The sequence below is a fragment of the Syngnathus acus genome, chromosome 15, assembly GCF_901709675.1.
Source record: "Syngnathus acus chromosome 15, fSynAcu1.2, whole genome shotgun sequence".
NCBI classification, from domain to species: domain Eukaryota; kingdom Metazoa; phylum Chordata; class Actinopteri; order Syngnathiformes; family Syngnathidae; genus Syngnathus; species Syngnathus acus.
This window is the reverse complement of record NC_051100.1, coordinates 10308032-10333157: the sequence shown is the minus strand read 5'-3', so window position 1 is coordinate 10333157 and position 25126 is coordinate 10308032. Positions and strand designations below refer to the sequence as shown.

Here is a 25126-nt window from a genome sequence, read left to right as displayed (position 1 = left end):
AATCAAGCCACAACAACAGCGCTGGTGAAGCATTACATCATCACCGCCAAGAAATGAAAAGTTCGATCTGTTTGCAGAATGCCAGATCTTGTCCAGACAGCATGGTCAAGCCTATTCACACGGGAGTCAAAACATATACCGCCCCCTAGAGGGACATTAAGGACGTGACACTGGAAGGCTGCTTGAAGGAAAACTTGTAACTGTCTGCTTATACAATGTATTGCTTTGTATTATTAGGTCAGTCCAGTCAGATTTAAAAGTTTTAATCCACTGATAGAAGAATGCAGGATATTTTGGTCATTTACAGCTGTTTACCAAAGTCTTTTAGGTGTCAGCGTGCAGAGGCTTGTCTGAAATATGAAGACGCAGTTTCCTTCATAATTGCGCACGCACCAACATTCGCCAAGAGAATTTTTCAAGAGCTCACAAGCTCACTTCACAGATTGCGACATTTTATAGAGAAGCTGTTTGCAACTATTGCACCATAGAGAACTACCAGATGGATTGTATGTACACGTCAGATGGATATAATAAGAGATGATTAAAAACTTCGCCTAATTACTTTTCAGCCCTTCTGCATGTCAGACAAACTAAGAATTATCATTGTAATGGAAAACCTTTAATAAAGATCACGTTCAAAGTGTTCAAGTGTGCCTCATGTTGTGGCCAGCGAGTACACTTCTCTTGCAGGTTGCTAAAAATGCAACCTATTAAAACAACTAATCGGGTAAAAACTGTGAACCTTTATTGACAGCAGTATGTATACTTGTGTATATATATCCATATATGATGGTGCCCTTTCATGGAAGCAGATTAAAAAATTGCCTACATGTGAGTGTCTAGCATTCATTAAAAAAATATTACACTAACACAACATATAAAAACTATTTTATGCACAAAGGCATTTGATTCATGTGAGAAAAAAAAGTGAAGCGTTTTTAGATCATCCTTCATTTACCAGGCACTTAGTAAGTACTGGTGACCAGTAGTCACTCTTTTGACCATCTTTTTTTTGTACTTTGTGATAGCTGCTTAGCCAGGCTATGCACACACTGAGCTGAATCATAACGAGGAACATATAGCAGAACTACCTCAGATCTACTCATATAAAAAAACAACAACAACACAGGACCTTCATAATAAATAAACAGGCACCTGCATGGAGACAAAGAGGGATGTTTTAGGTGAAGTTAGTGCAAGGCCTCTAACATTATGTACACTGGTCCCATTTTGTAACATTGCACACAGAAACAAGTGGACCCAGAGGAAAAGTGATTGGACCTCTGCAAAGTTAAACATACTCGAATGGATTCCTGCTATTTGGACACCATCACAACATGTTAACGTGTTATTGTGGTGCACTGGGAGCACATCGAGGTTAATACAAGAACAAAACACTCATTAAAATATACAAAATCTCCACTGGAACAGTCTTATTTCTTGGGTGCATTCTAAAAGATCCTTTTGTTTGTTCATCATCATTAGCCGGGCTCGTTTTTAAAACAAGTCAATTCATGTTGCACATCACATTTGTAACAGTTACACACCTTCATGCTAACAGCTGCACATACTGGAGCTTACATAGCCCACCAAAAAAAACAACAAAAAAAACACGCACACACTTGGCGTATCCGTGATGATGAGGGCTCACTGAGGATGGGTTCAAGCACAGGCGTTCGTTTCGGGCCGCTCAAAACCGAAGCTTTGTTTGACAGGTTGTGCTGATTTGAGCTGCATGTGTGTGCACACAGGTAGAGGCACCGAGTTTGTGAAGAGTCTCAGCGTTCACACAGACAGGGAGTTGAACCGAGCGGTCATCCATGTTGCATTTAAGGCAAACGTAAACTCACGGCGCGACTCCCATGTAAATAACCATTCGGGGAGAGAAAAAAAAAAAATTGAGTGTGCATCCTCTGATATGGCAAACTCCTTCACACCCTCCTTTGTCTGAAATGCATATTTAAAACTCTTGTTCCCTGAAATGTCAGACATTGCTGTCTTTATTGATAGGGGAAAGGGCGTTCCCCTTCTCGGCGTCTCACACTTTGCTGTCCGAGGGCGACTCTCCCAAATTGTGGACGATGTCGCTGAAGGAGGGGCGCTCCTTGAGGCTGGGGGCCCAGCAGCTGACCATCAGCTTGTACATTTTGGAGGGGCACCCTTCCGGGGGAGGCAGTTTCAGCTTGCCGCTCTGCAGGCCTGCAAGAGGAAGGCGCCACACACAAGAGATGATGACATTCCATTAAATAGTTAACTGGATAGCTTCATATGATTAGACAGCTAGCAGTATTATCTCTGTGGTAGAACGTCACAACACAACCAGAAAACCGATACTGACCTTCGAGCACTTCATTGTCTTCAAGTTTGGTGTACGGCATTTCTCCGTGACTGAACACCTCCCACATGAGCACTCCGAAGGCCCAAACGTCAGACTTGGTAGAGAAGTCGTCCTCAAGCACAGACTCTGACGGGAGCCAGCGCAAGGGGATCCATGCTTGTCTGTAGTGATAGTACTCACTGTGCACACACAAAAGACAAGCACGGTTTAGCAGTCAAGACCCCAATTGGTGCTTCTTAGCACTAACTCATCTAACCTTTTGTAAACGTCTTTGCTGAGGCTGAGCGACGACACTTTGATGCGTCTCTGACTGCTGACTAGGCAGTTTCGGGCCGCCAAGTCTTTGTGAACAAAGCGGTGAACGGACAGATGCTCCATCCCGCGAGCCACTTGGGCACAGATGGAAACCTGGCGAGAGGAAGGCTCAAGTCATTATTGCTCATGATCACAGTGGAGGGTTAATGACAAAATAGATGGACCGCTAAATAAGATTGAATTTACAGCCAGTAAATAGGATGTGAGAATTAAAACCTGCCATTTGGTATTCACTCGATTGAAATTGAATATCTGCTACTCTAGTTAACTTTATTGTATGATTTTGTATGGCCATAATCATATGGATTAAGTTGTTTAACATAATTCAATTTCATTTTTTTAAATTGTCATCATATTCTAAATTGTACTTTATTTAAGTAATGTGCTTTTAATCTGATGATGATCATAATTTATATCAATGTATTTCAATTTAATGTGTATGGTTATATTGTGATCTCAACTAATGTAATGTAATGTACCATAAGTCCTTTATGTAATGTATATTTGTTTTTTATTTTCGTTTCGGGAAGACATTTTAATCAAAATCAAGGCATCATATATTTCAGTTAGCAGTGTTTATTTATTGCAAAATACCTAAATCTTACCTTATCCATACTCAACAAATTCAAACATTGACCTATTTTTTTTCTTGTCTGCTTGTCCACATACTTTGACAATAAATTAGTATTGGAAAACTTTGAAAGGCAAATTTGAGGATCAAAGTTTGACGGGTAATGGAAAAGTGTGTTAATTCAGAACACTTACTTTGGTCTTGGTGCTGATAGGCTGAGATTTCGCTTTGTCATCTTTGTTTTTGGAAATCCTCAGGAACTGCTTTAAGTCTCCCTGGTTTGACAAACACCCAAAAGACAAAGTGAAGCGTCAAATTCTCCTGAATCGTCGACCGGCGTCTTTCAGTAAGCGTACCAAGTCGTAGTATTCCAGGACCATGTAGTGCGGCTCGACCTCTCTGCACAGACCCAGCAGGCGAACTACGTTGGGGTGGCTGAGCTTGCCGAACATTTCCGCTTCCTTGCGAAAGTCAAGCTGAAGCTGCTCATCTCGAGTCTGGAGGCTCTTCACCAGCACCACCGTCTCCTCCTCCCTCTCTTCGATGCCCTTGGCTTTGGACAGCAGCACCTCGCCAAACTCTCCTTTACCTGCACCGCACGTCACAGTTTGGGTCGACTTCGTGTTTGTATGCAGCAGCAAGCGAACGTTACCTAAGGTCGTGATTGTTTGCAGGTTCGCTCGGGGAAAATGCAGCTTGTCACTGTTGGCGTGGCTGTGGCGCTTCTCGGTTGTTGCCATGGTACCCATGTTGGTGAGTGCCACCTCCTCCTGGATCTCAGTGGCGGTGTGGCCATTTTGTTGAACGGCGCCTCCTGACGAGCAAAACATGATGGCCATGACCATTTAAGAATTATTTCAAGAATGTGAGTGCTCACGTGAGTTTAGCCAAACAATATGAATGATACATATGAGTACAAAAAATTGTGAGAGTGCAACATCCTCCTCCTACTACTAAAGAGTTAACATCTGTCACCTGCAAGAATCAATGCTTTAGAAATCGATGCTTCAGGCTCTGATTTCTCAAGGGAACATGATACAATGAGATCCTACATATACAACAAAAACTACAATTTCATCTACTATGGTTTTAACATAGCGAGGCTGACGTTGCATGTTCAAATTTAATTGCTGCCAAAAGTGAAATCTGAATCAAACCTATGGTTTAGCAACACAGCCTCATCCTTACAGCTGATCTTTTGCAAATGTTTAAATTATTATTAGTTAGTTCATTACCGTAGTTACAGTCTAAGGTTAGGTATTTGTTTCAGTTCGAATTTTACAATGCCATCATTGCATGGAAGAGACTGTTAACAATTCAGAAATTCACTATAACTTAAGGCTTCATGTTTTTCTCTGAAGTTCACAGAATGAACACAAGATGGCAGCAAACACCTTGACGTCTCATGTTTGTAGAAAACTAAGGTGAGGAAATTCTGGAGTTTCCAAATTTACATAAGACTGCGTCTCAAAACTCAACAGCAGTAGTACCTGTATCCTAGTATCTCCTGTATTTTAAAACAAATTCCAACAATATCCAAATCTTAAGTTTTCATACTCCACTGCAACACTTTATATCCTGTTTGATAATATCTGGCTCAATAAAACAATAAAGGTTTAAACGATCATCTGAATTAAAGAAGCATACCATTGAGACACTCCATCTCTGGCTCCTCTCCATCTGGACGTTTGTGCAGCCTTTTGGAGTTGCGCCTCTTCTTGCAGTAGAACATGAGGCCGAGCACCACGATGATGTACGCCACAGCCGCCCCCACAGACAGGCCGATGGTTTGAATCATCTTGTAAGGCGCTCTGTCTTCATCCTCGTCGTGCGTCTGTGCTGGTTTATCTAGCGGGCGCACACATCCAAGCGGTGCATTAATAAAAAAGAACAAGAGTAGCCAATTTCATTTCATTTTGTCGGAGCAAAATGTCGTTTGTCTCTGGCACACTATCCTCTCACATGGGGTGTGAGAAAGTATGACTGTTTGGTTGAGCTTCTCTAACAAACAATCTTAATGAAAGCCTGACTGTATATTGAAGCTTCAGACAACACACAGGAGACAAAACAGTATTAGACCTATCGCCTGCCCAGTTCCATCAACCCACTGACAGCTGTGGTTGTAACAAACGTAGACATGGTTATTAACCTGTCAGTGCAATGACAAGACGAGTGGGAATGTTTAATGAACGCTTTCATCCAACATGTGGAATTGTGCCTTGTGTCCACGCTGTGCGTGCTCTGATTAGTGTGCGCGTAACTTACCTACGACATAGAGCTGAGCCACGCGGTCTTTGATGCTGCAGCTGTTTCCAGCCACACATGTATATCTGCCGGTGTCATCTGTTGTGACGTCTGAAATCACCAGGGAGCCATTAGCCATCTTCTGAATCCTGAGAGAAGGAATGATCATTTTAAGGAAACAATCTTTTGCACCACTCTAAACGATGGTAGTAACTTTTAATCACTTCAGCAGCTCAACCATATATTTAGAAAAATGGACATGGGTTTATTGAGAAAACATAGTTCGCAGGTGTCAAACTCAAGGCCAGATACGGCCCGTCACATCGTTTTATGTGGCCCGCGAAGACAAATTGTGCATCAAATTCGTGTCATTACTAGAATTGCAAATTGTCTTCACTTTTAATATCCTTTTTTTTTTTTTTTTTAATATTTGACCAGTTTTACTCATCTGATTTGAAAAGTAGTTATTTGTCAGTTTGTTTTGTAGCTTTTACTGTATATAATATGCTCATACATTTATTTGGGTTGACAGTCATAATGGCCTTCCAAAAGAAGCTATGACTACAATGCGGCCCGCGAAAAAAACGAGTTTGACACCCCTGCTCTAAAGGATCCTAGTAAGTTTTAATCACTTCAGCAGCTCAACTATAAATTTATAAAAATGGACATGGGTGTATGGAGAAAACATAGTTATTTGGTAATAATGGTTTCACTCAAGTTCTAGTACAGATTATTCCACGTATGAATTATAGTGTCTTTTTAGCATTAAGATGCAGAGATGATGTCATATCTTCGTTACCTTCTGTTCCGACTGATGTCCAGCGTCTTGTCTTTTACCATCCAGTGGATGTGAGGCTCGGGATTTCCAGTGGCCTGGCAGTGCAGTATAGCCGTGTGGCCCTGATACACTGTCGTATTCTCAGGCTCTACTTTAAAACGAATGTACACTAAAACGTGTACATGGAAACGACACACACACACACACACGCACGCACGCACGCACACACATACACACACACACACACACACACACACACACAAGACATTATCTTCAGTTACTCTTTGTTCTCATGTGGGCGCAAACTAAAAGGCTGTGGCGACTGTGGTTGCTCACAGTCACACTCTGCTGGCCAAGTGTAATTTCATTACGAGGCTGTAAAAAAGGCCACTGAGAGCCAGTAAATGCTGCCGCTTACTGAGAATGATCGCTAAATGTTTTCTCATCAAAGTACCCTCAAATATACTGAAACCACAACGACTTGCAACATGGGAGTGGTGGCGTGGCGGGCGGCGTATGTGGTTGTGCAAGTTTCTCTCAAAGCTGCCCGCGTCTACAATGATGAATGGGCTGTTTACCTGCCACTGTGAGGGACACCAAGGCTCTGATCTCTCCCTGAAGGCTGTTGGAGGCGATGCAGGTGTAATTGCCAGCATCACTGCGGGTGACTTTGGAGAAGTGAAGCTGGCCATTTTTCTGCTCCACATGAGGTGGAAGGTCTCCTCCGTCTGCAGGGGGCGACAAAAGACAGCAGACAAGGGACATTAAAAACAACTGAACATACATTGCAAACAAGAATTTATGAGGCTCATCTAGTCAGAGATCATCGCATTTCTTGCATCAGCCACAATTGCTTAATTTATATAGACATAAAAGCATCTGTGAAAAAAACAGTACATTGGGAAAACCCACGCAGGCACAGAGAGGCGTTCATTAATGTATGTATGAGAGCTACATTTAATTCCATTTCCTGAGCGCTTGTTAAACGGATACTACACTGAGACAAGCTGAGGAATTTTGTTTATTATTTTCCTTGCCTTATCTTGAGCTGCATTTTCCATTTTGACCCAAATATTAAGATCTTAGAGCCTACCTGCTTTAGTCCAGCGTATGGTGGGACTTTCTCTGCCTTTAGCCGAGCACTGGATGGTGATGTCATTATCCAGCTCCAGGCACTGGGAGGGTTGTGGGGTTGGGGTGAACTTGAGTTTCTCTGAAACAAGTCAAAACAACACACGTATTACACACACGGCTGACACAAAGGGGAAGTGGCGGCGCATGTCGAGCTGATTGAGCTTTTTCAAAATCAATATTCAAGTTTTTTTTCCCCAGCACTCTGAAGCAGTGATATTTTTTTATACTTTGACAACATTTTAAATTGTTAAGGCAGAAGAAAATGAACTACATGGTTGTCGATGAGTAGAATGTACAGTTTTAGGCAATCTGCATATTCGGCTTTATTTGAATTAGAAATCGTGATGTTTGTAGGTTTTCAAGATTCTCTCTTAAACTCTTATCATCGAAGGAACACATTTTGGCCAATAATAAGGAAGATATACAACTTAAACACGTTCCAGATAAAAGCGTGGCCAAACAAAAAAATGTGCAGCAGACGTGAATGAGTCAGTTCACTGTTTTTTCCATTCGACAGTTACACTTAAAACTGTAATTTAGCCTCAACCGGAAATTCCTCTTTAAAAGATTCAAACACACCTGAGAAAACTGTGCCATGTGCACAAGCGAAAAGAACTTTTAAGCAAAGAGAACTGAAAAGTATCAGAGGCGAACATCTTCGAAATAGAGAAAGCAGGCAGACACAACAATGGCACGTCATATCATCTGCAGAAGCATTCATTTTAGAGAAAAGTGTTACAAAGGAGGTCAGACTAAAGCTGCTGCACATGAGTCACATTTAACACCTCCGTGGGTGTCCTCCAGCTCTTCCTATTTTAAGAAACACACACACAGGCCCAAAGGCATGACCACATTTGTTTTAGATTTTCTCTGAGCACTGCATTACTGATCTGTTTTGGAATTACGCCAACAAGGCAAAGCAAAGATAAATATTGCTGTCTTACCCAGCACGGTGACTCTGGCCTGGCCAGATAGTCGGCCACCCACTGTTTTGGTCTCACAGCCGTACATCTGTCCGTCGTACACCTCGACGTTGTTGATCCTCAGGGTGCCGTTTGGGAATACTTTAAAACGAGAATCCTGGCAAGAACATTTCAAGACAAGCCCAGCTAAATTGTCTGAAAATGAGCATGACATTGTGGAAACATTTGGGGGAATATATAGCAACAGGAATTTGTTTTATAAATATTAATGGGGGAACAAGTTTATGTTCAACAGCCAACACTTTGCAATAGCTCAAGCAGAAAGTCAAACTATCCCCAAATGCTAAACTATCTACAAAGCCTAAAACGGCGTCGTCACACAGGCCAGTGTGGAATGTGACCGTGACAACTGACCTCTGCTGTGATCATGATGTTGTTGCGAAGCCACGTGACCACAGGTTCAGGAGTTGCTTTGGCATGACAGTGCAGATAACCCGCTTTACCTTCTTCCAAAGGACTGTCTAGGGGCCGTGTTACCCACACGGGGGAGGCTGAAGGAGAACACACGTGTACATCACATGAGCCAAGACATTTTACAGTCCCTCTCACACACACGTTATAATTGTAACAGCCAAGTAATCAACTGTGTGGCAGCACCCAAGCTTGACTCAACTCCATACATTACTTGTGTATCTAATAGAAAACTATGTGCTGCTCTAAGGCATTATTAATTGTGATCCTTTGTTGCATTAATAAAAAAATATATGCATTTGTATCCAAGTTTACAATGTTGATTTATAGCAGGTGTTTTTGTATGCGTTGCATTTCAACATCTGACATGCACTGCAGATGCACTGGCAGATCTGATTTACATTGGATTAATCAATACATATTGGATAGGACATTTGATTTCTTTAGCCGTTTGTGCTTCAATTATATTCAAACTGTAAGGGGGGGGCTAGGAGTGCAACACACACACACACACACACTGTGTTCACTGTGTTATGGCAATGTGGTGCCATAAAAGTAAGGAGAGGAACTTCCTGGGTCAACCCATAGCCTTGTGAAATAAGCCAATGGTGTTTTTCTTCCATCATGTGGCATTAAATATACAAATAAAAAAGTGGATTGAGTCATCATTGAGTACGATTCAAATTTCTTATAAATAATGGTCAACCAGTGTGTAATGTATGGAGATTGTTCTGGACTCACTGGCCACAGTGAAGTTAACTTCCTGAGTCCTGCGGCCTGCCTTGTTTTGGGCAACGCAGGTATAGACTCCAGAATCCCCCGCTTCCGTTGGACTGAAGACCAGATCCGAGCCATCCTGGTACACTCGTCCCTCTGTGGGCAACCGCTGACCGCCTCTCTCCCACCAAACATCGGGCTGGGGTCGCCCCCGTGGGGCGTTGCAAGGGACCCGCTGCAGGGTGTCAGCTGTGAAAACCTCTGACGTCTTGGACTTCATGTCATCAATCTCTGTTGTGTAGAGAAGAGAGGAGAAGGTAACAGAACTGCGACACTACAGACATTTTAATATTTGTGATTCATAACCATCAAGCTATCTTCTGATTTGATTTTGAATAAATCGCATGCCCTTGCCTACAGTATGTTTTAATCTGTTGACAGATTTCCGGTATTTTACTGAAACTCACCACCCCCCTAGTAATTCAAGAACAAAGGGAACAGTAGGAGACTGAGAATATAGGTTGTTTTAAGTAAGAGAATTAAATGAACAAGGGTCTTTGTGAGGTGAGCCATATCAAAGTTGGCAGCAGCTATACAGCCAATGGAGTGTGATCTTTGCTACAAAGACCCACAAGACCGCACTACTGTATGATACATTATGGGGTCTTTTTACCTAATGTTTAATATTTTATTGGGCAAGGAGAGTCAAGTTGGTCGGTCACCAGCTCCAACTTTTTCCCATCAAAATGTGAACAAAGGAAAATGCACATACTGTATTTCAGCAGATTAAAGAGAGGCTGAGCTGGGAAAGAAGGAGAAGGTTGGGTATTTGGGCTATGAAATGAATGAGGTGGAACTATGATGGAGAGACTGTTTAAACTTGTCACCAAATAATGACTTCTATTGTGACACAATCCCCTTTAATGCCTGAAGGGATTACCATCAGATTAGGTGAATTAAGGTATTTAAATGGAGCTGCGGTTCATTGGGTTAAAACTCCAGATGCGGTCTTATTTCATTGAACCAAAAAATAGAAGTTTGAGAGGGGGAAACATTCCTCGGGACAGTAAAAGAAAGAAATTCCTGCCTTAAGCGGGTTCAAAATATTTGACTTGCATGTGCTTGCAAGACGAATACAATTCAGCCTGGCCTTAAACTGCAACAGTCATTGAAGTAATTTTTCAGTGGTTCTGTTCAGAGCTCATATTGCACACTATCTGTGCAATATCGTATAACAGTTCTCATGTGTCTAGACAATGTTTCGATTGCACTGCTGAGTCAGGCAGTTTTTATTCTGAGTGGGTGTGTTTATTTACACAATGTAATTTCAAATACTGCAACTCATCATATTTATTTTCATTCCAATACTATTAAAATTGAATAACTTAATGAGGGTAAAAAAAAATAAAATAATAATAATTGCATTTTGGTTCAGCGGGATTCGATTATCTGAACGGTATATCTTCATAATCTCATAGGCGGAGAGTGTCAATTGTTCCATACTGATGTTATGATCACTAGCAAACGTGATAGGCAAAACACACAAAGAGGAAGAGGTAAAGTGTTCCAGCATGAGTGAGAAGAATACAGCTGGACCGGATCCCGATAAGGAAATGTGATTATCTGGCTTAATGTGGCTCAATGAATGAGCAGAGCGATACTGTACGTAACTGAAACGCCCTCACGTCACACCCTCAGATACAGAAGGTGTTTATCTTCAAGCAAGTCAATTGCTGCAAATGTGGATGTGTGTGCGTACCTGCAATGAGTAGCGAAGCCTCGTGTGTGACTTGGGAGCCGCTGACACCGCGGCCAACACATTTGTACAAGCCCGTGTTCCTGGGTTTGACCTGGGTGATGAGCAGTGACCCGTTGGACAGCAGGAATATACTGGAGGGGAAAAAAACAAACAAATCCCATATAAACCTCCACCAACTCAATCATTTTTCTTGCCACCATTGTACCAGAAACGTCACCAGAAGCCCCCAGTACACTAATGGATGCCAAACAGGGATTCCTAACCGTGCTGACCAAGGGAAACATGTGGTGCACCAAGACAGTTGTAATTAAGGCAAATAAATTCCCTCAACACAACACACAGATAAGTGTCCTATATAGCAAGTTATTTTTAAAACGTCTTGTGATGTTGGAGGCCCATCTTAATGGCCCAATTTGACCTCTGGCAGGCTCAACAGTCATTCAGTGGCACTGACAGACAGGGTGGGGATTAAATACAGGCTGACTGTGAAGTCCACATCTGGGGTGGATAAGCAAAAGAAAAAAGCTGTTTCTCATATCATCTCTGTTCAAAGAAGTTTGGAAGTGCACCTTCAATGGAGATTATATTCAATATATTGACAAAGACAGCAGACGTTTTTCATAGCGACATAAAATAGTCATCGGGAAGTGTTTTCATGTATTTTCCTCCAGGGAGAGGGTTTTACCAGCTCAGTGGCCTAGTGGTAGAGTGTCCGCCCTGAGACTGGAAGGTTGTGGGTTCAAACCCCGGCCGGGTCATACCAAAGACTATAAAAATGGGACCCATTGCCTCCCTGCTTGGCACTCAGCATTAAGGGTTGGAATTGGGGGGTTAGATCACCAACTGATTCCCGAGCGCGGCACCGCTGCTGCTCACTGCTCCCCTCTCCCCCAGGGGATGGATTAAAATCACACGGGGATGGGTTAAATGCAGAGGACAAATTTCACCACACCCAGGTGTGTGTGTGACAATCATTGGGACTTTAATCTTTAATCTTTATGCTGGGCTGTATGTTTCTGCCCTAATCAATAAACATAATACAGGCTACTTCAGAGCCCTTACTTGAGTGCTAATCTGTCGAGTCACTACTACCTTGGTGATGTGTGAAGATTGCACACCATGATTACAATCCTAGCTCTATTTTCTGCAGGGATGACATGACTAATAAACCATTGGCTGGATAAACAAAGCCCCATTTATTTCCTATTTACAAACTTGCAGTTATATCAAAGTGCGGCCCATCTGCTCGTGACTCTTATGCAGCAAACCATGAGAAACATAAACTGACCAGTAATTATTAAAAAACTTAAATCATCCAGCAGGCCAGATTTTTTTCCCCACAGCTGACCTGCAGGCTTGCTTTTTGACACACGTGATTGAAAGCGTACATGTTTATAGGGTACGTGCTGGTAAGATGATTGCACTTTGATAGGCTGGTAGGAACGGTCACGTCGAAATGAAGTACAGCAGGTAGCAAAGGAACTTTACAACATTCTTATTAGTTTCAGTAATAACATTCTTTAATGTGCAATTCATCTCGAGCCTGAGCTGCAGAACAAAATGGAAGCTGAAAGTACCACTCCAGGGTTCCAGGTTATGGTACTCAAGGGAATGGACCACAGCTACGCAGTAAAACAAGTAGAGCTGATGCGGAGAAGGTGGAATTTTAAGCTAAGGCGAGGGAACAATGTGGCAACGGAAGGGGGGAAAAAAAAAAACTGTGATATTTACCGAGTTTTGTTAACCAGCAGCTCGGTTTCATGGTACCATTCCAGAGCGGGAGGCGGCACGGCTGTAAACTGGCAGTGGAAGACAGCTTCTTCGTTCTTCAGAACCACCTGGTCCTCGGGAGTGACTACTGGTCGAGGAAAGCTCTTATCTATAAAAGAGGCAGACAAACATCTCCATGATTATATCTGCGGGCTTTTGGCCACCAAGCACTACCGCATGTGTGCGCTTATTAAAAAGTGCCAACAGCCCCCAGGTGCTGGTTTATGTCAGCACCTCCGGGGCCCACAGGTAGACTTAATTAGGTCACTGGACCATTGACCAGAGGCTTATCAGACCATCATTTTTATGACAGCTGGAGCACATAATGGGACTGTCTGTTGTACAGGGAGAAAAAAAAAAATCCTTGTATTTAAATTCAAAGCTTAAGGTAACGTAAATTTTTTGAACACCCTGAAATGTATGATATTGTATTATGAACTTATCAGGTGATTACTGTAGATGGCATTTTCTTCAAAGATATATAGTAGCTCTCCAATAAAAGATTTTTTCATATGTATTGATATATTTTTAAGTAGAGTAATAAGATTCAGCCGAGAAAAAAGCTGGCTAAGGGCTGATGAACGAGACCACCTGACCAAAAGAAATATAAAACTTACACATTTAAATCAGGCGTGTAAAAAAAATGTTAATGATATTTTCTTAGGGTTCAGATTGAAGACAAAAAAATAAAAAGGAACAGGAAAAGAAAAAGAAAAAAACGTTCTACCGTATAACTGATAAGATTTCAAAAGTTGAGTAACGAACATGCTTCACTGGAGATGTTTGAAAACTCAGCATTAGTTATTTTGGTTATATGTCCTTCAGCCAGTTTTTTTTTTTTTTTTTTTTTTTTTTTTTTTTTTTTTAAAAGTACACAATTACTGTAGGGGAAGTCTGCCCAATGATCAGACATGGCAAGAGAGCGGAAATGACAGTTGCAAAAAGGATTTATGACAACTCACGATAATTACCAAAAACGTTTATTTAAATGCGTTCTTGTTTTTTTTTAAATCATAAGCTAGGAACTGATTTAAGTCATATTACAGTCATCAGCGAAAAATTCCCAGTTGCCACATAAAAGAGTGAACTTGTAAAATTAAAGAGCTCATCTTTCATTTCTGGCTATGTCCAGAAACGTATCCGATTATAGGCCATGATAGCGTACAGAGCCCTCATATTATACACACGGCCCACCCAAGAACTTTATGACGAGACGGTGATGACACTGAAAACTTGCTCAAATCTGTCAAAGTTGTCTCAAAGTGAAGCCCTATGGCAGTATTAAGGGTGGTTATGAGGTAACCGGAAACTCAACACAAAAACTGTCAAAGACAACAAACGACGTAGTCCTCCTTGTAATTGGATGTAGAGCTCACCGATAATGTTGAGAGTGAAGTTACTGTTGCTACAGACGTGTCCGGCTGCGTTCTTGGCACAACAATAGAACAGACCGTTGTCATCTGGAGTGGCGCTCTTGATTGTGAGCGTCCGCTCCTTGTTGTTGATTTGATGGCTCTTCTCAGTCAGTTTAACCCCGTCTTTGAACCACTGGCAGGTCGGCCTGGGAGTAAAATAGGGATGAGGAGAAGGCGGTGAAGCGGACCAATAAAGAAAAATGGAACATTAGGCTATGACAGAAGGAACTTCACCATTCCGATCATAAAACAGTGATCTTGGGGTGAGACTCACCGTGGGTGTCCGTCAATGTGACAGCGAAGCGTGACGGGGGCTGAGCTCTCAATTTCCCCTTCTGAGATGGGCTCCTTTAATGTCACACCACCGCTTTCTAACCCTAAAAGAGGAAAGCAGACAAGAAGTTATAGAGAAATTGTCAGGTTGATACATTGAGTTAAATGCTCTCCTGTTATTCCCTGTCATGGGACATATATGACCCAGTAGGCCTGCATGACTGACACTAATGGCACATCATATTGACAGCAAGGAAAAAAAGAAAAAAAGAAAAAGGAACTCAGGATTCTTAACTACCCCATGCAATGTTGAATATATTGATGCACATTATTCTCATTACATTCCTGTCACATGTTTCTTGGAAAACTTAGAGGTACAATAAAATCAAATAAGGACAATGGGTCAATTAATATTCCCTGAACCTTTACCATGTGAAAAATAAACGGACTCTTACTGGACTCCTCTTTCAGACAGCAAAGGGAGGAGCGAAAGCCATAGGAGAGTGTCATGAAACCTGATCTATTGAGTCACAGATGAAAGTGAACAATGTGGATGGAAAGAAATCAATCCTCAGGTCCACCTGAATGCGTTATAAGGAAAGATTGGGGGTTTGGACTTGAAGTAAAGCTGAATGACTTCTCGTTTTATGACCGGAATAGCGATTCCAGACGAAGGGTTCATGTGATTGCCAAAGCTTAGATTTCTTTTTTTTCTCAGTGCTCCTGGCTCACCCAGAATCTGTTACATGTTTATCAACTGCAGTATTTCACACACAAAAAATGAATTGAAATTGCAAAATCTGTTACAAAAATCCCAATTCAATCTTTTCCTGAAATCATTTATCTCCACATTGAGGGCTTTGCCTATAATTTTTGCATTCCTATTTGAAAACAAAAATGACTGGTTATTTTATGGACTAAAAAGTTGGGTGTACTGGATTTATCACATTCTAGAATTCTAGCCACGGCTGAAGCTACATGCTTCATGCTGTTTACGAACAAAACACCAAGAAATTTTGATAATTCATATTTTAAATTCATTTGATATAAACTGACACATTATTTTGGTTTGGGTTGCCCTTAGTCATTCTTTCCGGACTGTGGCTGACTAGTGTTAGCAGCCACTGCTCTTTATATTATCTACTAAATATGCATGGCATCACCTGAGACAGCCGTGAAGAGACAGGAGGAAGCCGGCTGAGGCGCTACAGGGAGACCTGTCAATATTAATATGCTCCCACTAAATAGCCTTAACCCACCCTTATCTGAAAGCCAGTACTGTGACCAAAAATGGCACACATCTACTAGTTTGCATACATTAGTGTGCGTCTGTCAATGACGTGTGTTTGCATGCTGTGATGAGTGAGATGCAGCTCACGCTGCAGTAAGCGAGAAGAAATATCCAAGTGCCCTCAAGCATGCTTGTTGTGCGCACACGTCTGAAAGCCTTTGACAACTATGCTAATTGTTCGTCTCGGTCAAGGTCGCTCTGGTGAAGGGAGGTGAAGGCTATACAGGGATCTCAGGCCAGACGCATTGGTTTTTACTGGTTCAAAGGGACTTTAGGGTTCCGACAAAAAACAGATGGCATAAACGCTGAGTGTCAGAAAGAGTTCAGCGCAATGACTATCAGCATGTCAAGCTTGCTTGCAAATAAAGGCAGTTGTTTAAACCTGCCTAGAAAAACAGGTGGGCGTTGGATACAAGTGGTTTCTAACACTTTCCTGTGAGTCAGTGTTTATTTTTTGGGATTTTTATTTTTTTCCAATACTGCAAGCGTGTGCATTTAGACGAATCATGGCCCACCGTTGACCTCTGGTGTACAAAAAGCTATTCACAAACACAATAAACTATTGACACATTGGAACTTATTTCACCATCCCATTATTTTGGTTCAAGCTTGAACAGGATTTCTTCACACTTGCACATTCTAACACTTAAGTCCTTAGCTCAGGTTTCTCCAGCTGTCCACTTGACAAACAGAAGGCAGTCTTTCATAACCCATTAAGAGGGACACATACCGGTACTTGCTCATAATCCATAACAGAATGCATGACTAAGTGAGTGAGTGTGCCCCTTACAAACCATAACCAAGGTTGTATAATCATTATTACGTTGGAAGCGGAACAGGAAGACAGATCAAATCAACGATGATAATAGATCAGTTGAGAGGATGTTACCGTTAAGGCGGGAGTTTGCGAGTGAGCTCGTTTGTTCTCACCTTCTGAAAAATGCCATGGCAGATTGTGTTACACAGGCGAGGTATTCCGGGCTTTGTATTTGACTGGCAGTACCATATGTGTATGTAAATGAAGACCGGACTCATGCCGTGAAAAGGATGGATAAATAAAAAATGAAGGCCAGGGAAAAGTGTGGTGTCTCATTTGATCAGCTCCGCTTGACAAAGGCCGACAACTTTAAATTCAATCAGCAACCGGAGATGATGTTGCTGTCACAAGGTAGAGCACAAGGGTGAGGCTGATGAGCAGCTGCGTTTTGTCAGCTCATGTGAAAATGCAAACCAAATGTAGGAGGACAGATGGACAGGATGCGAGCTAGTGGACCCGCACTAGATATCAGTAAGGATGCCTTAAGAGCACACATGGCTCTGACTAAAATGTAGGTTAGGGACACTCGAAGTGATTAGAGCAAGACGACGTGTGTTTCGCTCAGTGCGGGTTTTGCAGATTAAATAGTGAGCGCAAAAACCATCAAGTGTGTTTCTAAAGTCTTGCCAACGCATGCAACAGATTTCAAGAGTCCGTCTGCATGTTGCTCCATGGCGTCAGGCGAAACGACCAACAAACATGCTGACAAAGACGAGGCACGGCCCCGACGCCTTTGACGGACGCGTCTCGCCATGGAGACCCAATGACCAGGCAGGTCAAAAGGACGGAGGGGGGGCTGAACTCCTATTAGTGAACACAGAGGGGGATAATTACTCTGAATAACTCAACTGACAAGATTTGCTTACCCACCATTGAGAGCAAGATAAATTAACTCTCTCCCTCTCGCCAGAGGCTGGGGTAGGGGAGTCGGGGGAGGGTGGTCGGGATAAAGCCCCACTGTGGTACAGTACGTGTAGACCGCCCTGCCCCTCCCCTATAGCTTATATTTACCACGACGCACGCAAAGTAGCATACACATGAGTGAACACTCCAGTAGAATTAGAGCCAGAGGGGGTCTTTAAAAGCCGTGCGGGGCTTTATCACCCGTTAAATATATGTTGGGGAAATATGAGAGCATTTGTCATAACACGGTCTGATCTATGTAAAGTGATCCATAGAGAGAAGCTAACCTGCACATCTTGACAAAGACAAACGAGTTGATGCAGTAAAACAAGCATGGCATACAAATTCATGCTGTGGGATTTATTACTGAAAGCTATTTTATGATATCAGCAAAGGAACATCTAAATTGCAAGATGAAGATGATACAGTAAGTCAGCTTGCATGATGCTGGAAGCTAGTTTTTTTTTTTCCCCCACAAATTTGAAGCCTCAATTTATATGATTACAGAGATTTTTTTAAAATTCTGTTTTGGCTGAATTGCTAACACTAACAGCACAAGACAAATTTATATATACATTTACTGTACAGGCTCAACTGAAGGTTGACCAGCTTCCCAGAACAGATTCCGTTTGACTATGAAGGTTTCACTGGAATTGGTCTGGGTGGGCTTTTTAACTGGTTTACTATTTGCACATATTTACACTATGTGAATCGTAATGCACTTCACTGTTAAAAAGGGATTACACTCGTCTATAAACAAATGGGAGGGGAAAAGGTTCTAAATCTTCACCCTGCCATCTAATGCATGGATATGCTAATGCCACCAGAAAGAGTTGTTGACGAAAAATGTCGTGAGAGCTGGTCTTTCATCATGTCCGACATGTTTGCTGAGCTTTATTAACACACCGGATCATTTTTAATTACACCACATTAAATCTGCTGCTTTGACATTAGACAAGCTTTCGAAAATGGATGAGTTTCTTTTGGCAACGACACAATTGAAGTTATCGCTCCTTCAGTATGACAGATTGTTTGCAAATAGGTCTTTTTCATTGTAATCATGCTCCGCCACAAAAAATAGAAAGAAAATACTTGTTTGAATGTAGTGAGGAAAAGGAAAATGCAATTTTCCAAATGGAGGCGCTTTAGTCCAAACTATATACCGTAATTTTCGGACTATAAGTCGCACCGGAGTATAAGTCGCACCAGCCATAAAATGCCCAAAAAAGTGAAAAAAAACCATATATATGTATATAAGTCGCTCGTGAGTATAAGTCGCCCCCCCACCCAAACTATGAAAAAAAACCGCGACTTATAGTCCGAAAATTACGGTAGTACCAAAGGTAGCACCACAAGATGTGACCAGCTAGTTTATTTCAGTTTATTTCTTCTAGACAATGATGTCTGGCTATGTTGTAAATTTAGGAAAGAGACGGAGTTTTGTGCCTTCTTCTGAAGAAGCCTTCACGACAATGACGCAAAAAAATCCTAACTAAGCTAGAAGGTAAAAGCAAATCCGTAATGTCCAGTCTAAAGAGAAAGAGCAATCCAGAAAAAAACATGATAAGCAACAAGAAACACATGCTCGCTGGCACTCGTATCCAGTTTCAATTGGGCAAAGAAGAGGAAGCCTCAAAGGAAAAGGCAACAAAGTGGAACCATTCCCTCAGCTTTTTAGCCGCCACCTACACTGCAACTTTTGTCTGGCGTTTCTGATCCAGAAAGTGGACGGACGCACATCCTTTTTGCCATCATGAAACCCTGTCAACTGGTCATTTTCACACAGGAAACCCAGGCGCTTTCAATGTGTAACTTCAGAACCTGGCCTGAAATGGAACACTTACATTTGATGTTGAAGGAGGCGTTGGTGGAGCGGCGCAACTCTCCCGTGGCCGCGTTTTGTGCCTCACACTCAAAATTTCCTGCATCCAGTCGGCGATCCACAGTGAGGAATTTGAGATTGCTTCCCTCTTGGTGGCGGCGCTCGCTGTTTTCCAATAGCTGGCCATTGAGCAGCCAGTTATAAGTGATGTCAGTCGGATCGCTGACCTCACAGCGGAGCATGGCGCTACGGCCATGCAGGGCATCCTGGGACTTGGGCTCCTTGGTGAACTGGATGGCAACAGCCTGGATGGATAAAACTGAGAGGAAGAAAGAGGGACAATAAATAACAGGAACAACTGACCTTGTGTGAGACATGACTAAACTACAACCGGGTACAGGGAGTGTGGTAATTTATGAGGCTGTGATTTTTCTATTCTGACACGTAGCTACACATACCCGCATATATGTACCAGTCATGCGCCATCAGTGAGCCCTCAAATGCGACACTCACATCCTCACACACTTGAATCTTTCATGACGTATCTACGAGGGCTGTGAGATACATGTTTGCTGCTCTATTTAACCAGAGCTCATTGGAAGAAACTATGGGTCAAACTCAAGGCCCGGGGGCTAGATACGGCCCGCCACATCATTTTATGTGGCCCACGAAGACAAATTGTGCATCAATTCGTGTGTCATTTCTAGAATTGCAAATTGTCTTCACTTTGAATAATTTTTTTTTTTTAATATTTGACCAGTTTTTACTCGTCTGGTTTGAAAATAAGTTGTCAGGTTGTTTTGTAGCTTTTACTGTATATAGCATGAGGTGCTCATGCATTTATTTTTTGTTAACAGTCATAATGGCCCTCCGAAAGAAGCTATGAGTACAATGCAGCCCGCGAAAAAAATGAGTTTGAGACCCCTGCTATAGGTGAACCCTGAACCAAAACTCTAAGAAAACAATACAACCATTACAGTCATTTTAATTTACGACACTATTTTCCTCTGAAGTGGTGGATTTCCTTTAATTTGACACAGAGTAAGTGAATTTTTGTGGACACTTCACTAACATTTGCCAGATCAGCACAATACCGAAAGTTCAATGCAAGATCTAGTCCTGCTTTTACAAAAAGAATGCTCAATTTGAGTTTCAAGTTTCACAAAATGTTATTTTAGTGCAGTTGTGTATATTGCACTGGTGTAAATTTGATTTAGCTACATATTAAAAACATTCCTCAGCATCAAGTCCAGTTGGTTTCACTATGTTTGAACTTTAGTAGTCATCTCTCTTCGTGTTCCAACACCTACCTCAAAGGACCTCTATAATCTTTCAAGGGAGTTCTCATCTGCGAGTTAGCATACCTGATGTCAACTTTGTTATCATAAGGAACGGTCCACTGCTAAGAGCTGATGAAGCGTACCACCAGCAGTGTGTGGGTGTTGTGTGTTATTGGGGGAGGGATGTGTCTGCACATATTGGAAAAATTGGAGCCAAGCCATGTGAGAAATATCTCAATCAAGTTAAAAGAGCTTCTCGCAGTCGATGCAATACCTCAATGTTTGACCCACGCCACCCCTCAAAAATGTAGTCCTATTCCTCATCTGATGAACACGCAAACTAAAATCCGCAAGAAAACTGACAGTACTCGAGAAAGACTTACCTTTGCTTCAAAGAGAAGTAATCAAACTAAATGAGTGGAGCAACAGCAAATTGTGAAAAGGGTTTTGTGCAGAGAGGAGAAAAACTACAAGTGCAGTAAAAACCTACTATACGGTTCATACCTTCCCAAAACTAAAGAATCAAATATAATATGACGCACGTTGCACTGGTCAAGAAACAGGAGTTCATAACATTGCACAGAACATTTCTGTCAAGCCATCCAAAAATATATTTGTTAATTTTCCCCATGGCCAAGGAATGGAAACAGTAACATACCCATCCCTACTTGCCACAATGTTTGGGCATCCTGCCGAGTACAACTCTCTTAAGAGGCTATGAATTTGATTTGTGCAAAAATAGGACGAGTGAGCGTCCTAACATGCAGTTCACATAACAACAACAAGGCCTCGATGCCAGGCATGCTGCTGAGTTGTGAGACAGCCAAGTTCCCCCAAGCTAAGCCGCATTGCCAAAGACTACATACAGTATGATATTCGGTGTGCCATTTTGAAAAGGAGCGTAAGAGCGGTGGAGTGACGTTTACGTCAAACTATTTGGTGTCTGTGTGAGTGTGTTCCTGAGTGCACAAAGGGAATAACTTCCAGGAAAAGTCCCTGCAGAGACAGAGAGCACACAAAGATGAGGTGTTTACACCAACCGCACGATGAGTGACGAGAGGCGGAGGGTGATGAGGCACCGTCTACCACATCTGAGGATATCTGCCGAGTTCACAGCGCTGCAGCTCGAACCAAGAAGGGCAGGTGCCATGACCTACATCTTTGAAACACATTGAAGCCCTGCCTGTCTCATAGGGAAACCCACCAACACACTTTATAAATAGATGCATAATATAATTGCATGTACAGAGGACCTCCCGTCTTTCTTTGCCTGTGCACCAGATTGAAATCTGTAATGTCGCTCATGCTTTCCCTGTGAGCACGTAAGGAATGCTCGGACTGACTGCACAGAGGGACAAGACACACAAAGAGATAAGCAAGACAAACAACATCCTAACTTCTGAGGGAGCTTCAAAGTGTGGGGGGTTGAAAGGGAAAATTTGAGTGATAATGCGGGAACAAACTAGGATTATGACTACCAGACTTGTGAAAATGAGGTAGCATTGGAAAAATTGTGAAACAAAATTACAGCTGTCATTCACACCAATCTGATGAATTGCAGATGTTGACGCTTAGTGTGTAATTGACTCGGGGGGGAAAGGGTTTTACTATTATTTTAATTTTCGATTAATCCGTCAATTATTTCCTCGCTTGATCCGATTTTATCTAAAAGATGGCTGTCAGGTATGGCTGCATCTGAAGCAAGCAAGCAAGTCTTTAATGAGCATTCAAAGGATGCAATGCTGCTGATCACAGCTCATTTGGGATCTGAGTAATTGCCACAGGGCAGAAAAATAATGTGTACAAGGACACGCTAAACATCACGAGTACATAAATACAATGCCTTTACAATTTTTACACAGAATCCAGTCGCTTGTGGAAAACAGTCATAGTACCATTGAATCAAAATAAGTCATCGGGTGGTTGAGTTCCAATTTCAGGATCCTTTCCAGACACTCCTTGTCGGCCACCCATGGAAGGACTCCTCCCTTTGTTTCCCTAATCTGCTGCTATGGTGACCCAAAGCCCAGAAAATTAATGGATGGGAAAATTGGCTTTGCAACTACAAAAGCTGAGTGGGTACTCCTGGCTATTATAGGGATCGATATGCACTTTCCGGGAATTGTTTACAATACCGCACTAATGCGCCGGTGAGAGAAGCAAAGCAGGTCGTATGCAATATTAAGATCCAGTGCGATGAAAGTAACTGGCAACAAAGTGGAAGTAAGAAGTAGGTTAAAGACTGATGGCTGATGCTGAGCGGATAAAATGTCTACGCAGGGGGATTCACCTCTTCGATTCACTGCACCGATGACCCCATTAAGCTTGCTTTGGCTGACCACCGTATCAGGTGGAAGTCACCCTCAAGTCGACTTGGTGCATAAATTCACCGTACAAGGATCAGCATGAGTTAATACAGAGTTCAGTTATGCCTGTCAGTAAACACTGACAGAAGTTGCTGACTTCACATATCTGAAAAATTGCACAGCAGTGCGAAGAAAATTGAATAAAAAAAAAAAAACAGCATTTGAAGAATCTAAGAGGATGAGTTTGCGTTAAAAGTCGTTTTGTCTCACTACTCTCTCCATTGTGGAGACATTCGGAATAATGGTGCTTATGGTATTTGTTTTAACAAGTTACGGCACAGTGATAACAACAAAAATGCTAATATTGAAGCATTACCCATATCAAATATCGACAATATGTGGGTTATCTCAGTGGATCATGTCAAAACAAGGCGAGCTCATAGTTGTGTTGGATGGTGGAACAGAGTCTCGGTTTCATAGAAATCAGCCATGCTGATTCATTGACTGGAATAACCGCCATTGCTGTGCTCAGATGTTTATCGCAAGGACATTACAGCCACCGACTGGCACACAATTTTAAAAGCCTAAAACATTAACCTACTGTTTACACTAGCGGCAGCATTGGATGGAATAACCGCCATTGCTGTGCTCAGATGTTTATCTCAAGGACATTACAGACACCGACTGGCACACAATTCTAAAAGCCCAACACATTAGCCCACTGTTTACACTAGCGGCAGCAGTGTACACATCCCGTCAAGTACCAAGAATTTCAATCATTCACAAAGATTTTCTGCCACTGATAACAATGAATGACCGCCAACAACGATCATGTTTACATTTGCAGACTATAGTTCAACCAGCACAAGATCAATATCACCAGATAAAATGACAGGCAGTGGATCTTTCCTGAATACACAAACAAATGGCAACCTGTTAACAAATACTAAGCATGAAAAGAAGTAAAACATTTGACAAGTTCACATCAATATTCAACAAATCATGGATTTGACAAGTCATCCCCAGCTTGATTTGGAGGGCGAGGCAAGCATAATTGTTTCATGCCTATTAGGAGGCAGCACAGGGGGCTTTCACTGTGAGCACTGAATGGAAAAGATCCTATCCATTTTTTTCAGAATGCGCAGGGAATGCTAATGCATACAGCTATGGGAACTATTCTCTCTTTAAAAGCATCTACTCCGGTTGCCGGAGTGCCAGGAGCAGCAGACAGGACAGTGAACAACACGGTCAAGGAAGGAAAAGAAACTGACTGCCCGTGGCCAATTAATTCTAACGGGAGCAGTGAATGATGGAGCAGTGCTCTACTGAATCAGTGAAGTGAAGACATGGTTATATTGTAATAGTCAGATATTTAGAAAGATCCAGAGTTGCTGCTGCACTGGAATGCAAAGTAAACAATATCATTTTAGTCAGTGGGGATGTAAAACGGAGCGAACCACAGAGATAGAAAAAAATATATATTAAGATGAAACTGCTTTGGAGATAGATTTGGGGAAAATGAGAGCCATTTGATGCTTCGGAATGATTATTCTATTGAAGTGCTTTTTATAACCACCAACCTGAAGCCAATACTATGGTTCCTTGCAAAGCTGAGTGTCAACATTGGCTTGGTACTTCCAGCAAGAACCTCACAAAGAAATCAGCAGAGCATGAAGCTGAAATGTAGCCCAAACAAAGAGGTCGGGCGTCCTTAGTTATCTTGACAGAGGAGATGTCTAACAGGAAACAATCAGACCAGGTACAACGTCTTTGTCAAACCATTGTAACCAAAATGACAGTTAGCTTCACGATAGACTTGTCTCATTGTTGTCATTTGTGGGCTTTTGTCAACAAGGTTGAACTAAAACTTGCAAAACGGAGAGCACCATTAAATCCAACATAAACACTGTTAAATTTGTGCACCGACCATGAAAACAATAAAGAGACATGAAAGAAAAGCAGGATATCTTCAAAAAAAGCAATTAGTCATTACTGTTAA

The 25126-nt window shown here is 42.0% G+C and overlaps 1 protein-coding gene across 1 annotated transcript in view; it reads right to left on the bottom strand.

The window, feature by feature from the left end:
* Positions 1-723: 723 nt before the first annotated feature.
* The window catches only part of ptk7b (protein tyrosine kinase 7b), a 49363-nt gene continuing 24960 nt past the window's right edge, over positions 724-25126 (bottom strand). Inside the window, exons 3-21 of the mRNA XM_037271243.1 lie at positions 19564-19860; positions 14710-14812; positions 14397-14581; positions 12982-13129; positions 11251-11381; positions 9516-9782; positions 8718-8854; positions 8325-8460; positions 7340-7459; positions 6825-6974; positions 6268-6415; positions 5490-5617; positions 4872-5072; positions 3877-4038; positions 3581-3813; positions 3419-3499; positions 2595-2746; positions 2339-2517; positions 724-2199 (exon numbers count right to left, since the gene is read on the bottom strand). Coding sequence (XP_037127138.1) covers positions 2039-2199; positions 2339-2517; positions 2595-2746; positions 3419-3499; positions 3581-3813; positions 3877-4038; positions 4872-5072; positions 5490-5617; positions 6268-6415; positions 6825-6974; positions 7340-7459; positions 8325-8460; positions 8718-8854; positions 9516-9782; positions 11251-11381; positions 12982-13129; positions 14397-14581; positions 14710-14812; positions 19564-19860 — 3119 coding nt within the window. The 3' untranslated portion in view covers positions 724-2038. The remainder of the gene's footprint in view (positions 2200-2338; positions 2518-2594; positions 2747-3418; positions 3500-3580; positions 3814-3876; positions 4039-4871; positions 5073-5489; positions 5618-6267; positions 6416-6824; positions 6975-7339; positions 7460-8324; positions 8461-8717; positions 8855-9515; positions 9783-11250; positions 11382-12981; positions 13130-14396; positions 14582-14709; positions 14813-19563; positions 19861-25126) is intronic.